The following is a 17,027-nucleotide window of genomic DNA, read 5'->3' as shown; positions in this document are numbered from 1 at the left end:
AATCACCAAATCACCAAGGCTGAAAGAGACCTCAAAGATCATCAAGTCCAACCTGTCACCACAGACCTCATGACTAAACCATCATGGCACCAAGTTCCACGTCCAGTCCCCTCTTGAACACCTCCAGGGATGGTGACTCCACCACCTCCCTGGGCAGCACACTCCAATGGCTAACGACTCAGTGAAGAACTTTCTCCTCACCTCCAGCCTAAACCTCCCCTGGTGCAGCTTGAGACTGTGTCCTCTTGTTCTGGTGCTGGTTGCCTGGGAGAAGAGACCAACCCCCTCCTAGCTACAACGTCCCTTCAGGTAGTTGTAGACAGCAAGAAGGTCTCCTCTGAGCCTTCTCTTCTCTAGGCTAAACAATCCCAGCTCCCTCAGCTTCTACTTGTAGGACTTGTGCTCGAGGACTCTCATGTCATATATGCATGAAAGTAATGGAATAAGTATTACTTTGCAACAATGTCTTCTTAATAGCTCTTCAGTTGCTGAACTTGTTTATATTCTCCCATATCCTTCTCCAGACCCTATTTCTTGCTCACTCCCTTTAATAGTAATTTTCAGATATGTTTTATAGGAATGTAGCTTGTATGGGAATCCAGTGGAGAATGTGAGTTATCTGAAAGTTTGTTATTTACATTAAAACGTTTTTACCTACCTGTTGAAAGTTAATGTAGGATAGAATTGAGGTAAAAATTCAAGTAAGAATGCATTAACAATATTTACTCTGTCTTTTTTATAGTAATGCAGAGTGTATAATGATGCTCACATATAAATCATAGAAACAATAAGGTTGGAAAAGACCTCAGAGATCAAGTCCAACCTGTCACCTGTCACCTCATGACTAACTAAGCCATGGCTTCAAATACCACAGCAAATCCTCTCTTGAACACCTCCAGGGATGGTGACTCCACCACCTCCCTGGGCAGCACATTCCAATGGCCAACAGCTCTTTCTGTGAAGAACTTTCTCCTCACCTCAAGCCTAAACTTCCCCTGGCACAGCTTGAGAGTGTGTCCTCTTGTTCTTGTGCTGGTTGCCTGGACATATAGTCTCGGTTTACCTCCCTGGCAACAAGTGACCCATTTTATCAAAGTCCTGTGTTTTAAAAATGAATAAGCTTTAAAAACTGGCAGGTTTTGAAAAGTTTCATATGATCTGTTCTTCTACTAATCCACAATAAAACATTCTGCAAGAAATTAAATATTTGCCTACCATAGATGACTGTTTTTCAGAGCAAGGGCATGTTGTTTGGGTAAGTTTATGAAGGAAGAAATCAAGTTGGCATTAGCCAGGTCTGATGGCGTTGTGCAAACAGTTTCTCCTTGAAGAATCAGTGGTTATGCAATGGTTGAAGCTTTTCTGCAGAAAAGAACCAAGTGAATTTCCACATCCACATCTTTAGTGGACGTTATGATCCAGCCCATCTGTGTTCTTGTTATACTGCCCTTGACCTTGGCATCACTGTGTAAAGACTGACTGGCATGCTGCAAGATGCTGAATAGTAGGGGTACTGTATATAAATACCATATAGTCAGTCAAGCTAGAGCTGAAAAGAAACCTTCAAAGACAAATACTTAGTTCTACCAACTGAAATAGTTCCTTTTTGATAACTACCTTTAATCATTATCAGATCTATAGTAACTTTAGGATAGGTTTATCCTTTTCCCTAGGGATTTCAATAATTACTGTAACCAAGTGGTATCATTCTCTCTGGTGCAGGTTTTAATGAAAGATATTGCCACTCCCATACCAGCAGAAGAGGTGAAGAAAGTGGTTAGAAAATGTCTGGAGAAGGCTGCCTTGATCAATTACACTCGACTTACAGAATATGCCAAAATAGAAGGTTAGTACAGCAATCAACTGCCAAAGTGGCTGTAAAAGCCAACAGTGCCTATTAACTGAATATTCTGTGAGCTGCCTTTTTCCTTTCCAGAACAAACCCCTTCCACAGCAAGAGGAAATGTCTCATTAAAATCTCAGCTGGTGAACTAGGGAGCTTTTTCCTATTCATTGCTTTAATATGCCTCCTGGGACCCCGTTTGAATGGAAGACTAGGACTTCCTAATTTAAGTTGCTCTTTGTTCTTACCTTTGAGTTTTCTGTAAATCTAAAAGGTTGCTTACAAGTTATTTTTTTATTTCTCAAACTATTTCAAGTAATTAAACTACTGACAGGAAATTCTTTCCTTAACAGCAGTGACAGTACCTTGAAACATCAGGGTATAGATGCTTTTCTGATGTAAGGCAGATAAGTCAGGGGGGTTTTGTTCGGTTGGTTTTTTGCTGTTGTGCTGTCAGAATAGCCTGATTCCTTTAACCTTACTTACATCCTGATTTTCTGAATGAATTAATGGGATAAAATGCTGGATTCAATGGTAACCAGAAGGTTTTCTGGAATTTAGGTATGCTCTAGAAAGTATGTCATGGGATTAAGTAAAATTTTGCTGAAAAATAAATGGCTAGGATACCCTATGTTGTTTTGCTATTTGTAAACCTTATTTAGAACAAAAAGCAAGCCATAATAGTATAATGCCTTGTCAAGGCACATCTGCTCTTCTTCATCCATTGCAGAAAGCTCTGCAGGTATGCTCAGGAGTGAAAGACAGTGTGCACATCTATATAACTGGATTTTTGGAGGCAGAGTCAGTTAACATAACTCACAAATAATCAATTCAGGTTTTAAAAGACCCAATTTTTATACATATTACTGTCTTTTATAACATGTGTTTCTAGCAATACACTAGGAGAAATGGAGTTATCATAGCAGCAAAATGAAGAAGCCTCACATATTTCACTGTATTACAAAGACAACTTTTTTCCTTTTTCCATTTCTGCTCAAATTCTCTGAAAAACATGAGTTAACCCATCTCAGAAGTGATTAACAAAAAACCCATCTCATCACTATAGCAACCAGTATTATATCATGGGAGTAACAACATGAAACCGTCTTAGTAACCATTTTATCATAATTAATTATGATATCATGTTGTGTTAAAGGGGGGGAAAAAAAGAAGGATGAATATTAAATCTATTCTGGAAAATGGAAAAGCAAAACTAACAGTTTTCTTTAGTTTCTATCTTTCTGTATTCATAAAGGAGAGGTTTTTTTCATGTTCCTTCATTCAATCCTTTAATAAACCTGTTGAAATAATGGGTAGAAAAACAAAAGTGTTTTTAACAGGTGACAAAAGCATGCAAAAGATGTAACTCACTGACACCAAATTGGTTTGGAAAAGTTTTTTACAGTGAGGCAAATACACCTTTGCCCAAGATTTTTAACCACATCCTAGGCAGTTCTGCTGCAAGTAGCGAATTTTGCAATTGAAAATACACACACTGTTAATGCTGCAGTAAGCTGGAGCAGCATGTAGAATAGAATAAACCAGGTTGGAAGAGACCTTCAAGATCATTGCGCCCAACCCATCAACCAATCCAACCCACCTAAACAACTCAACCATGGCACCAAGCACCCTATCAGGTCTCCTCCTGAACACCTCCAATGGTGGTGACTCCACCACCTCCCCAGGCAGCCCATTCCAATGGGCAATCACTCTCTCTGTATAGAACTTCTTCCTAACATCCAACCTAAACCTCCCCTGGTGCAGCCTGAGACTGTGTCCTCTTGTTCTCGTACTGGCTGCCTGGGAGAAGAGACCAACATCCAGCTGTCTACAACCTCCCTTCAGGTAGTTGTAGAGAGCAATAAGGTCACCCCTGAGTCTCCTCCTCTCCAGGCTAAGCAACCCCAGCTCCCTCAGCCTCTCCTCATAGGGCTTGTGTAAAACCATACCACCCATCCCGTGGCATGTTTTGACTTGTTGATTTCTTTTTTTAATTCTCTTTTGGTTGAAACATGACTAGATTCTTGTAAGTAGTTGTACACTCATGCAGGTGCAAACCCAAAGCACAGTAGATAATTGCAAATGTAACTCTAGTATCTCAGTAAGAAATAGGCTGAGTAGGTTTTCTGAGAACAGAGTACCGTTTCAAAGTGAAGGGCTCCAGCATCCTAACACCAGAAAATGAAACACATTGCTCTGCAGTAACAATGGCACCCGTATTGGTCTCTTTCTACACTCTGGTTATTAGAAATACCCTACCTTTTTACCAATATAGAATAAACCAGGCTGGAAGAGACCTTCAAGATCATCGTGTCCAACCTGTCATCCAACACCACCCGACCAACTAAATCATGCAACCAAGCACCCTATCAAGTCTCTTCCTGAACACCTCCAGTGATGGTGACTCCACCACCTCCTTGGGCAGCCCATTCCAATGGGCAATCACTCTCTCTGTGTAGAACTTCCTCCTAACCTCCAGCCTAAACCTCCCCTGGCACAGCCTGAAACTGTGTCCTCTTGTTCTGGTACTGGCTGCCTGGGAGAAGAGACCAATCTCTGCCTGTCTACAACCTCCCTTCAGGTAGTTGTAGAGAGCAATAAGGTCACCCCTGAGTCTCCTCTTCTCCAGGATAAGCAACCCCAGCTCCCTCGGTCTCTCCTCATAGGGCTTGTGTTCCAAGCCCCTCACCAGCTTTGTTGCCCTTCTCTGGACACGCTCCAGCAAATCAACCTCCTTCCTAAACTGAAGAGCCCAGAACTGGACACAGTATGCAAGGTGTGGCCTAACCAGTGCAGTGTACAGGGGCAGAATCACCTCCCTGTTCCTGCTGGCCATTCTGCTCCTGATCCAGGCCAGGATGCCATTAGCCCTCCTGGCTGCCTGGGCACACTGCAGGCTCATGTTCAGCCTACCATCAACCAGCACCCCCAGGTCCCTCTCTGCCTGGCCACTCTCCAGCCACTCTGTCCCCAGCCTGTAGCTCTGCATGGGGTTGCTGTGGCCAATGTGCAGAACCCAGCACTTGGATGTGTTCAATCTCATGCCGTTGGACTCTGCCCATCTGTCCAGCCTGTCACGGTCCCTCTGCAGAGCCTCTCTACCCTCCAGCAGATCATCTCCTGCCCCCAGCTTGGTGTTGTCTGCAAATTTCCTGATGATGGACTCGATGCCCTCATCCAGATCATCAATAAAGATGTTAAAGAGCACAGGGTCCAGCACTGATCCCTGGGGCACACCACTACTGACTGGCTGCCAGCTGGATGTGGCACCATTCACCACCACTCTCTGGGCTCGGCCCTCCAGCCAGTTCCTAACCCATCGCAGTGTGCTCCCATCCAAGCCATGGGCTGACAGCTTGGCCAGGAGTTTGCTGTGGGATACAGTGTCAAAGGCCTTGCTGAGGTCCAGGTAGACCACATCCACAGGCCTCCCCACATCCACCAGGCAGTCACCTGATCATAGAAGGAGATCAGGTTGGTCAGGCAGGACCTGCCCTTCCTAAATCCATGCTGGCTGGGCCTGATCCCTTGGCCATCCTCTAAGTGCTGTGTGATTGCGCTCAGAATGACCTGTTCCATAATCTTGCCTGGCACTGAGGTCAGGCTGGCAGGCCTGTAATTCCCTGGCTCATCCAACCGGCCCTTCTTGTGGATGGGCACCACGTTGGCCAGCTTCCAGTCTGCTGGGACATCTCCAGTGAGCCAGGACTGCTGAAAAATGATGGAGAGCGGCTTGGCCAGCTCATCATGTAAGTCATTCTGCTTCTTTAGGTCTATGGAAGCATTTTAGCCATGCACTAAAATGACATTCTTCTATCGAAATGAATTCATGTCAACGTTTGCATTGATTGCTTACTCTTCAGATTGCATGCAGAAAGCAAATAGTCATTATCTTTATGGCATTACTGATGTCCTCAAATGTAGCTGTCATTTCTGGGATTTTTGCCCTATTCTTTGAGTATGTCTTCAATTAACAACATCATACCAGTCAGTCAAAATGCAACTGTTGCATGATGTCAGCCATAGACAAACCGTAACTACTTCAAAAGTGGAAATGGAAAGAAGGCTCTAACAAAATTATATTCTTACATTCACACTTCCCTGTATTCTTTTGCTATTATTTATTGTTTTCAAGTTCCCAGACATAATATGGCTGCAAACTCAGCCAGCGAGGCAAAACGTATAGAGCAAGTAAATATAAACATACTGCCTAAAACCATACACCATTTCTTCCCCAGCTGCCAAAACTCATCACTTGTGTGAGGTTCTAAGAAAATTTTAGCTCATTATTTGATATTTATTCTTCTCTAATGAAGTAATGATGTTTTTCTTCTCTCTTTTTTTTTTTTTTGTTTCATATTTAGCAACAGCAGAAAAGGACTCAGGTGATTACTATTTGTGTGTATGTCTGCATGTATTGCAAATGTAGTGTGTTGTGTCTGTTATTGTTGTTGATTTCAACAGTGCCAAGATGCGTACCAGAACGTGTGTGAACATTGAAATTCATTTTGCTGTCCATTCGTTCTTCATTTATACTGATCCTGAACTGTGATGTGCCCACTTAACAGGAATTTAGATAATTTCATTCTTTGGGATATGACACAGTTGCAGTTTGGGTAAAAGAGATGTTACTGAGGGAGGCAGAAAAGTTTGCTTGTTAAAGCCAAAATTAGTTTGTGTGTTTAGAATAATAAAATTTCATAGTCATCAGCAAAAATGGTATCCATTTCTTAACGGGACCACTGGATTTGTTTATGAAGGTTTTGATAGGAGAAGTAATTTTGTAGAACTGATTTTGCATTTCTCTGATATGGCTTTATTTGGTGATATGTTTATTCTTCTAGTTACAGCTGAAAGTTGGAAGGACAGGGCGAAGAAGGGTTTGGAGTGCTTATATCTCAATATTTAACAGAGTGATCAGTCATTTTACATTAGGTTTATGGATGCTGTGAAAGAAACTACTGGCATGTTCTTCGGATAAGATAGCAAAGCTGTCCCTTAAGTGACCTAGCAAATAACTATATCAGAGAATGGATAAGAAAGCCTATCACATAGAGTGAGTAAATGGAAAGTCACTGTGTAAGTTAGGTGAAGCTAGAGGTTTATAATCTATGTGTTTATAATTTAATTGCTTAATTAAATTCCACTTCTAACTAAAAATGTGACTGAAAATTAATCAGAGAACTCAGAAGAATTGATTTTATTGACAGGAGAAAATCCACCAGAACTATGTGTTCCATTGAACCCATTACTCTGATGCAAAAGGTGAAGCAGCTGAAAGGAATCTCAATAAAGTTATAGTTCAGCATGGCTAACAGGGTCAAATCCTGCTCCTGTTGGTGTCACTAGCTAAACTCCTACAGATTTTCATCGTGAACTTGATGAACAAGTTGATGCCTAGCCCTAATACTATGTATTACATTGTCACATTATGATAAAAGACCCCAATGTTTGCCTGGCTTAGAGCCCAGGACACTTGCTGGAACTATTTGACAAAATTAACTTTTGCCTCCACTTTTCATTGCATCAGTACTCTGCCACAGCTCAGAAAGATAAAACAATAAAATGGTTTAATTGTTCAAAACAAGCACAACAGATCTGGGATTGCCAGTGATAAATGCACGAAGTGCAAGATGATCTCAGGTTAATAAATCCTGGGTGACATCCAAAAAAATCAGAGATGCAAACCTTTGCTGTAACTCCAATACAAGAGAGATGTTAGCAAAGATGCTCACAGAATTAATAAATCCTGTGTAACATCTGACACAGTCAGAGACACAAACCTAGGCAATAGCTCTAACAGAAACGCAGCAGAAGTTCAGCCATGCACTGAAGATGCAATTCTCACCAAGAAAGGTGTTCCTGTGTGGGTGGAAGGAAAGGAGCACAGCCTGTTGACCCTCCTTGTCTCTGCCTTCTCCTCCAGTCTCAGGTTCTGGTGCAGCTGGTGATGATGCTGGTGCTGGTTCTGGCCCATGCTACACCCCCACTTGCTGACCCTGGTACCACATGCTTCCTGTTGCCAGAAGCACCACACGCCAAGATGTCCCTCTCATGGGTTTTATACCATGGGTTTTAGCAAAAACAGGGCCATCTTGTCTTCATCAGACTTCCTCCTTCAGCTCTTTGGCAGGCCAACTTCACAAGTCTTCATTTAACACAAACATCTGCTGATTGTAAATGATGTTGGTCTCAAAGCATGGTAAATCAAATCATCTTCCTGTCCCATGGCCAGATCGGATGTTTCATGGCATATCTTTTCAAGGAAAACAAGGAAAAACTGTTTCTAGATAACTATTATTTATCCCTTAACTTGTGCATTAGATACAGAATACTGAATCTTGAACCGCAGGAGTGTCCTTGTTAGGACACACAGAGGTGAACATGCAGATTCTTTTTGTTGCGAGAATCCTTTTTTAGCAATGTGGTTGCCAGGTTCCCAGGTCTGTTCCCCAAGTGCTCTCATTTTCAGTGTCTCAATTCAGCATGACTCTGAATGCTCTCCCAGTAGACAGTGGTTACTTCCTTAAGGGCAGACACGTGCATCAACAGGATTTGTTTGCTGTTAGGATGACATTTTATTTAGCACTCCCACATCGCTGTACCATTATGAATATAGAAGAGCTTTTTCTCAGTAAAAATCACATTTGACAGTTACACAAGGTTCAGCACGTCATTCCTTATAACACATACAGCTGAAATTCTCATGGAGTAGCTAACCTGTTCAGTCATTGCCATTATGAGCAGCAAACCTACTATTATAATTTCAAACTGTTTGAGAATTCTCATATAATGATGACATAGTTTGCAGCAAGGAGATGATCACAGCATCAGTACATTTCCATTTCAGCATATGCTGCCTTTGAGACTCCATGATCTGGAAGTACTTTTTCAATTATTATTTGTATGGTGTATTTTCCTGTCTTATTCAGGAATTTAGAATCATAGAATCAGGAAGGTTGTAAAAGACCTCAAAGATCATCAAGTCCAACCTGTCACCCAGCACCTCATAACTACTAAACCATGGCACCAAGTGCCACATCCAATCCCCTCTTGAACACCTCCAAGGACGGTGACCCCACCACCTTCCTGGGCAGCACATTCCAACGGTTAACAACTCTCTCTGTGAAGAACTTTCTCCTCACCTTGAGCCTAAACCTCCCCTGACGCAATTTACTCGAGTTAGCTCTTCTCATAGACTTGAACATAACTGGACCTTCTGAATGCTAACGACAGAAACAGAGAGCATTCTTCAGATGCCTTTTATATAGTTTCCAGTGAACAGCTTACAGAAATTTGCATACTTCCCTCATGTATTTTCTCTCCTTCAGAAAAGATGGGCTTCCTCATACAGAGTTGGGGGGTTTTACTTATGTTTTGTATGCATCTCTTTACACAGAGTATTAAAATATTTATTCCTTCTCAGAAACGAAAGGGTTTTCCCATTTGAATTTGTTCGAAATCTAACTGGTTGAAGAGTAATGGACTCTGCTTGTGCTGCTCTCATTGCCTAAGAGAAGTGATAGAAATGCACATGTAAATACATTTTTCAGCACAAGGGCATTACCTTGCTGTAGAGTAATAAAGAAACTCAGTAAGGGATTAAAGGGGTAAATGGCTGTGAAGCAAACAGAGCAGGATCTATCATTGTCTGTAGATACTCATTTCTCAGGCTACAGACTGTAAAGACTTGAATTGTTAGATAGTTGTCTTTTAAAATCTAAAAGTCTGTAATAACTGAATATACTGAGCTCCTTCTGGGCTGGGGTCAGAGTGGCTGGAAAGCTGCCAAACAGAAAGGGACTTGGGGATACTGACTGACAGCTGGCTGAACATGAGCCAGCAGTGTGCCCAGGTGGCCAAGAAGGCCAATGGCATCCTGGCCTGCATCAAGATTAGTGTGGCCAGCAGGAGCAGGGAAGTCCTTGTGCCCCTGTACTCAGCACTGGTTAGGCCACACCTGGAGTCCTGTGTTCAATTCTGGGCCCCTCAGTTTAAGAAGGACATTGAGACTCTTGAACATGTCCAGAGAAGGGCAATGAGACTGGGGAGAGGCCTTGAGCACAAGCCCTATGAGGAGAGGCTGAAGGAGCTGGAATTGTTTAATCAGGAGAAGAGGAGGCTCAGGGGAGACCTTCTTGCTGTCTACAACTACCTGAAGGAAGGTTGTAGCCAGGTGAGGGTTGGTCTCTTCTCCCAGGCAACCAGCACCAGAATGAGAGGACACAGTCTCAAGCTGCACCAGGGGAAGTTTATGCTCGAGGTGAGGAGAAAGTTCTTCCCAGAGAGAGTTGTTAGCCATTAGAATGTGCTGCCCAAGGAGGTGGTGGAGTCACCGTCCCTGGAGGTGTTCAAGAGGGGATTGGACGTGGCACTTGGTGCCATGGTTTAGTAGTCATGAGGTGTTGGGTGACAGGTTGGACTTGATGATCTTTGAGGTCTTTTACAACCTTATTGATTCTATGATTCTGCCAATCAGTTTTTATAAAAGGAATGAAAATAAATTCCATTAAAATCAGAGCAGACAGTTACTGTATAGTGTGCAATTGCTCTGGTTAATTCTATTCTATTCTGTTCTAAAGATGAGTCACAGTTGTTATCCCAGTATTTCTATCAGACAGACTGCCAAAGGCTGAGTAACTGTTAACTCCATATAACAGAAGGTCAGGAGCAACTCAGCAGTTTGCTGTTTTTTAAAGGACATCAATCACTAACATACTCATTACCTACAAGTTTCCAAAAGAAGGGTAGTATGTAAATGCCCTCAAGGCTCAGAAGGATCTATCTGACTTAAAAAGAAGAACACTACAAACATTATTGAAATTGAGAAGGAAGTGGAGAGAGTCATTGTACCTGGAGAGGACTTGATTAAATCTCTCCCTGCATGTTCACTTTACTGAACAAACAGAAATGAAGGAGTTGCACAGCAGCATAGCACCTTATTGGTTTGTTTGTTGTGCAATTAAACCAAAAGAAGAGGATATGGGCAAATATCCCTGGTTCTGAAGCAGAAATCTGGAAAAGAATCCCAGGATTGTTAGGTTCATATCCTGATAATCCCTCATAAACATACACCCATGCTTTTTTAACACCTGGGATCTGAGTCTGTCTTTGTCACTGCTTTGCCCCTCTTCCACCCCCTGTTTAGCCCATGTGAAAGCCATTTAAAGCCCTGTTCACTTTGTAGGTGTAGGAATCACTTTACATTCACGTTAGTTCCTAGTTTTCAGCTGGGAATTAACTAGGCTTGTCTTATATCTCTAATTCCTCCCTGCATTTTTAGACAATTCTTTTAATGCTCCATCTTAGGCTTTCATCACCTTGTATCAGAGCTTTAGATGTCTGTTCTTCATTTCATCTTAGGTGCCTTTCTTTATTAAATTCCACCTTCTTGAATGTTGGTGACAAGAACTGTGTGAAGTCATCCCCATGAGATGCTTAGCACAGCCCTGGTGGTACTATTATACCAGAAATGTTTAATCTAATTATTCAAGGAACACTTGTCTTTTGATGTCTATATCATGCTTGTGGCACACTGCCAGTCTGTGAAGAGTTAATTTAACCTTCAGCCTTCAGAGGTTTGATCCTTTCTAGCTGACAAGTTCCCAGCTCACAGCAAATGTTTATTGCTGTTCACAAGTCAAAATGTATTGCCCTCTCTTTTAAAGTATTACATTTTGTTTCTCTTTCCCATTCTTTGGAGTCACTCAATTCATGTTGCTTCATTTTGACCCTACTGTCTGTTGCCAGTGTTTTACAACATCGATATCAGTGCATTCCTAGTATTCATGCTGAAGTCATTGGTCAAACTGTCAAGAAAGCTCAGCCCTAGGATGAATCTTCAAGGTATTCCTCAGGAAACCTTTTATTGCTGTTTCTCAGGGCTACCTATTATTTTCTCATGAGGCAGCTTCTTTATCCAACACATAATTTCTCTCTTAATCCTCATTTTCTTCAGCTTAACTGGTAGCTTTGCCATGAAGCACAGTATCAAAAGCTTTATTACATAGAATAGAATACATACAATAGAATACATAGAATAAACCAGGTTGGAAGAGACCTTCAAGATCACCGCGTCCAACCCATCAACCAATCCAACACCACCCAAACAACTAACCCACGGCACCAAACACCCCATCAAGTCTTCTCCTGAAAACCTCCAGTGATGGCGACTCCACCACCTCCCCAGGCAGCCCATTCCAATGGGCAATCACTCTCTCTGTATAGAACTTTTTCCTAACATCTAGCCTGAACCTCCCCTGGCGCAGCCTGAGACTGTGTCCTCTTGTTCTGGTATAGTAAAATCAGAATAGATGAGATCTACTGAATTTCTTGTGTAAGAAAATACCCAAATCTAAAAAGCTACTGCATGAGCTGTGAGTCCTATCTGCAAATCTGTCTTGCATTTTATTCTGTTTTCCATTCACATTTTCTGTGGTTTCTTCAAGGTTTATTTTAAAGTTAATATTTGGCAGTATCACTTTTGCCTCCTTCTTACCCACCAGCCATAGATTTGTTGTTGTCATCTTTCAGTAACCCCCTAAAATTATTAGATTAAAAAAAATAGAATCAAAAAATCCCACCTTATTACTAAGTCTGCACTTTTCAAGTGCCAATTTTCTCTCTGTCTAGTATCTCAGTCACTCAGGTCCCTTCATTCATGGAGCCCTTGCCATGTTTGTTATCTCTGACTCTTGGTCCATAGGAACAGAAAATAGAACAGAACAGAACAGAATAGAATAGAATAGAATAGAATAGAATAGAATAGAATAGAATAGAATAGAATAGAATAGAATAGAATAGAATAGAATAGACCAGGTTGGAAGAGACCTTCAAGATCATCGTGTCCAACCTGTCATCCAACACCACCTAATCAACTAAACCATGCAACCAAGCATCCTGTCAAGCACACAAAAAACCCTAAGCCAAACCACAATGAACCTGTGATTGTCCCATGAAGGGCAACAAGGTTGGTGAGGGGCTTGGAGCACAAGGCCTATGAGGAGAGATTGAGGGAGCTGGGGTTGCTTTGTCTGGAGAAGAGGAGACTCAGGGGTGACCTTATTGCTCTCTACAACTACCTGAAGGGGGGTTGTAGTGAGGCGGAGGTTGTTCTCTTCTCCCAGGCAACCAGTACCAGAACAAGAGGACACAGTCTCAGGCTGCGTCAGGGGGGGTTTAGGCTGGAGGTTAGGAGGAAGTTTTACACAGAGAGAGTGATTGCCCACTGGAATGGGCTGGCTGAGGAGGTGGTGGGGTCGCCGTCGCTGGGGGTGTTCAGGGCGAGGCTTGACAGGATGCTTGGTTGTATGGTTTAGTTGATTAGATGGTGTCGGATAATAGGTTGGACATGATGATCTCGAAGATTTCTTCCAACCTGGTTAATTCTATTCTATTCTCTTCTATTCTATCTGCCTGCTTGTGGGTCTAACTCTGGCTCATGCGTCAAAACAAAGTTGATGGTCAGACACGTGCATTAGTAGTCATCTTGTGCTTTCTCCAGGTCTTAATGCTGGTAACATTAATTTAAGTAGCACACAAGCTGAGTGCTGCCAGCAACCAGAGCAACAATACCAATCAAAATCAAAATAAATGCTGGTTGTCTTACATGAAGGGTCAAAATGCAAACTCTATTTTCTGTTGCAGTTTGGCATAAAATGAGCTAGACCAAAGCTTAAACTGCAATATCACCACATAAGTCTCCAGCCCCATCTAGCTGTCTGGATGTGAAGATACCTGTAAACCCACTGGGATTATGAATTCCCTATCGATATATTTGCCTTTTTTCCAATATCATTGCCATTGGCCTGTTGGAGACCTGAGGGTTTGGAGACAGACTGGCTTTCCTAAGTATATTCATCTGGATATGCTTGTTTGAAGAAAGAAGGTTGAAGTACTGAACATGGAAAGCCAGTAGGGATAGATGCTGTGCCACAGTGGGGAAACTAGCAGGACAGAGACAGGTACTTCCTAGCTGCACTGTGCTCATACCTTGAGAAGGAGAATCACCTCTTTAATCAGCAGTTCCCTGTGCTCAGCAAATGCCAGGGAGAAATTAAACACCCGTGTTTAACAGCTTGCATGTTGTGGAGAAAAAGAAAGAGGTGAATTGTACATTTGTCTTTAGGGATAAACTTCTCTTTGGGAAAGCAAGCTGAAGTTAGGTTTTAAACATCCCAGTGGGCTCAGGCAAGGAGGAACGGGGGGAAGTTCTCTGACCTGTGTGATACAGGAGGTCATATGGGATGATCTGACAGTCCCTTGTGGCCCTAGGCTCCATCAGTCCATGAAGCAGTCACCTTTTCATTTCACTAGCATTTTAGACAGTTAACTCATTTAACAGTATTTTCTTGGAACCTATGTGACTGCCTGATATTGCATACTTGAGAGAGCATCCATTATTTGCAAAGCCTGGCTTGCTTTTTCATTTCAGCAGAATGTGAAGCTCAAAACAGATGATTGATGGCTTTTTCTGTTTGTTTTCTAAAAGATGTCAAGCAGCATATTTACTGACTTGACTCCTTCTGCAACTTGTTAGTTTGAGCAGTGTAAACACATTTTAACAACTCCTAGTAATTGTGGGGAGAAAGACATCATGAATATAATGAAAACTGACAGCACTGATTTTCATTCCTGTAATTTTTTTTTTACCCTTGAAGACAAGCAGAGTATTTTGCTCAGGTGTTTTAGAGGTTCTAAAACTTCCAGATAATTTCAGGTATACTGTTTATTTCATTTTTAAAAACCAAATTAATATTTCATTCTTTTTCTCTCAAATTACTCTGTAGCACCTTGTTTATACTCCCATGTATATGGTGGTTAACCATAACACACATTCACTAGATTTTGGAAACTGGAAGGTCTTAAGTTACCTAGAGAAAAAAGGCTGGCTTATGTAATAAATTACTGGGATGGAAAAAGAAGCTTTAGACAAAGCCTGAGTGAAATCATAGAATCAGTCAGGGTTGGAAGGGACCACAAGGATCATCTAGTTCCAAACCCCCTGCCATGGGCAGGGACACCACACACTAGAGCAGGCTGGCCAGAGCCTCATCCAGCCTGGGCTTAAACACCTCCAGGGATGGCACCCCAACCACCTCCCTGGACAACCCATTCCAGGGCTTCACCACTCTCATGGGGAAGAACTTCCTCCTCACCTCCAGCCTGAATCTCCCCACCTCCAACTTCATTCCATTCTCCCTAGTCCTAGCACTACCTGAGATCCTGAGAAGTGCCTCCCCAGCCTTCTTGTAGGTCCCCTTCAGATACTGGAAGGCCACAATTAGGTCACCTGGGAGCCTTCTCTTCTCCAGACTGAACAACCCTAACTCCTTCAGTCTGTCCTCATAGGAGAGGTGCTCCAGCCCTCTGATCATCCTTGTGGCCCTTCTCTGGACACATTCCAGCACCTCCATATCCCTCTTGTAATAGGGGTTCCAGAACTGGATGCAGTAAGGAAATGTACGGAATCATATACAGTCCACGTGAGCTTGCATGTACTGATTCTTATGTGAATAAGTAAATGACAACAAAATTAGTGAGATTTGTTCAAGGATGCAGAGTAAATCTTATAAGAAAATAGTGGGTTTTAAGACATTGAAAGCAGCATGAAGCATCAACAGTAATTTGCATATTGTTAGCAAGTGAGTAATTTCATAGTAAGACAGTGAATAGTAAATAGCATGGGGAATTTCATGCAGACTTGAAACTGGGGTTCATTGAGCCTAAATCTGTCTCATATCTTTAGTTATTCATGCCATGAAATGTGGCATGCAGAAACCTGGCATGCTCACCTCAAGTAGAAATTTACAGGTTTTTTTCCTCCTCCTCCTAAATAAACTAATACTATCAAGAAGACTCTTCCTGAACATTAGTCCCATAATGACTGAAATTCTTACAATTTCAACTTATCAGGAGATATAATTTCTGTGTAAACATCATCCCCGATCATGAGTAGGTCTTTATCTTTCCACGTATTCCCAATGTATTCCCATATTGGGAATATGGCTATACTGTATTCCCATATTGCCTGTGTGGGATCACATCTGATCCTCTTTTGTACTTCATTTTATTAGGCTTATTACGCCTTTCAAAAAAACCCCAGCCATTTCTGGTTGAAATTCAGAATTCTTATCCTCTCAATAAAGTTTGTGATCAAAAACAGATTACCAGAACTGCATTTCCTTGCTCAGTGGAATTAATACTTCCCTGAGATCATGTTTCTCTTCATTATGGTCTCATCACTGTGGCGGTTCTGGATAATCTGGTAGATTGTAAATCTATGATCTTTCTCCTGCTCTCCCTACTGATGATAATGTCTGTTCAATAGCCATTTTTAGACTGATCTGGAATAAGTGGACTACTCCAGTGAAAAAAAGGAATCCTCATTTTCAATGTAACAACCAGAATTGCTTTCTTACTAATTCAGAGGAGCCATTCTAAGATATAGTTCTTTAACAGTTGACTGCTGATTTTCTTTCATTAGGAATAAATGCACTTATGAATGCAATTATCATTTTTATTTGGCTAGTGGTAAGATCTATGAAGATCAGGCTGAATTTGTAATAACATGAGTTGTTTATGCTGAAATAAGATGTGCCTGTCATGCACTGTATTAATATCACTGGTTTCTTCCTAAGACTCATTAACATCAGTGATACTGACTGTGATATACCAGCTGTAGGAATAGTACTTGTATATTCAGGGAGGGGAAGGCACTGACCACTAATGGAAACTGTAAGTGAGTCCAATGTAAGCACAGAATCACAGGATTATTGAGGCTGGAATAGACCTCTGAGATCAAGTCCAGCTTATTACCTAACACTACCACATTGACGAGACCATGTCACTAAGTGCTACATCCAGTTTTCCCCAAGGATAGCAACTCTACCACCTCCCTGGGCAGTCCATTCCAATGTTTAATTACCCTTTCCATGAGGAAATGCTTCCTAACATCCAACCTGAAACTCCCCGGGTCAGCTTCAGGCCATGCCCTGTTGTCTTGTCACAAGCTGCCAGGGAGAAGAGCCCAACCCCCACCTTACTACAACTTCCCTTAAGTCTCAATCCAATAGTAGTCTTTATCAACCAAAGAATAGAATAGAATAGAATAGAATAGAATAGAATAGAATAGAATAGAATAGAATAGAATAGACCAGGTTGGAAGAGACCTTCAACATCATTG

At 41.9% G+C, this 17,027-nt stretch overlaps 1 protein-coding gene across 6 annotated transcripts in view; it reads left to right on the top strand.

Moving 5' to 3' along the window:
* CADPS2 (calcium dependent secretion activator 2) overlaps positions 1–17,027 on the top strand; it is a 366,370-nt gene that overhangs the window by 275,998 nt on the left and 73,345 nt on the right. For all 6 annotated transcript variants that reach the window (XM_054173945.1, XM_054173944.1, XM_054173942.1 and 3 more), the window contains 2 exons: positions 1,723–1,846; positions 6,208–6,228. In XM_054173945.1, coding sequence (XP_054029920.1) covers positions 1,723–1,846; positions 6,208–6,228 — 145 coding nt within the window. The remainder of the gene's footprint in view (positions 1–1,722; positions 1,847–6,207; positions 6,229–17,027) is intronic.

This window comes from Dryobates pubescens, chromosome 27, assembly GCF_014839835.1.
Source record: "Dryobates pubescens isolate bDryPub1 chromosome 27, bDryPub1.pri, whole genome shotgun sequence".
In the NCBI taxonomy this organism is placed as follows: domain Eukaryota; kingdom Metazoa; phylum Chordata; class Aves; order Piciformes; family Picidae; genus Dryobates; species Dryobates pubescens.
Note: the sequence above shows the minus strand (reverse complement) of the source record. Positions and strands in the feature narration are given on the sequence as shown.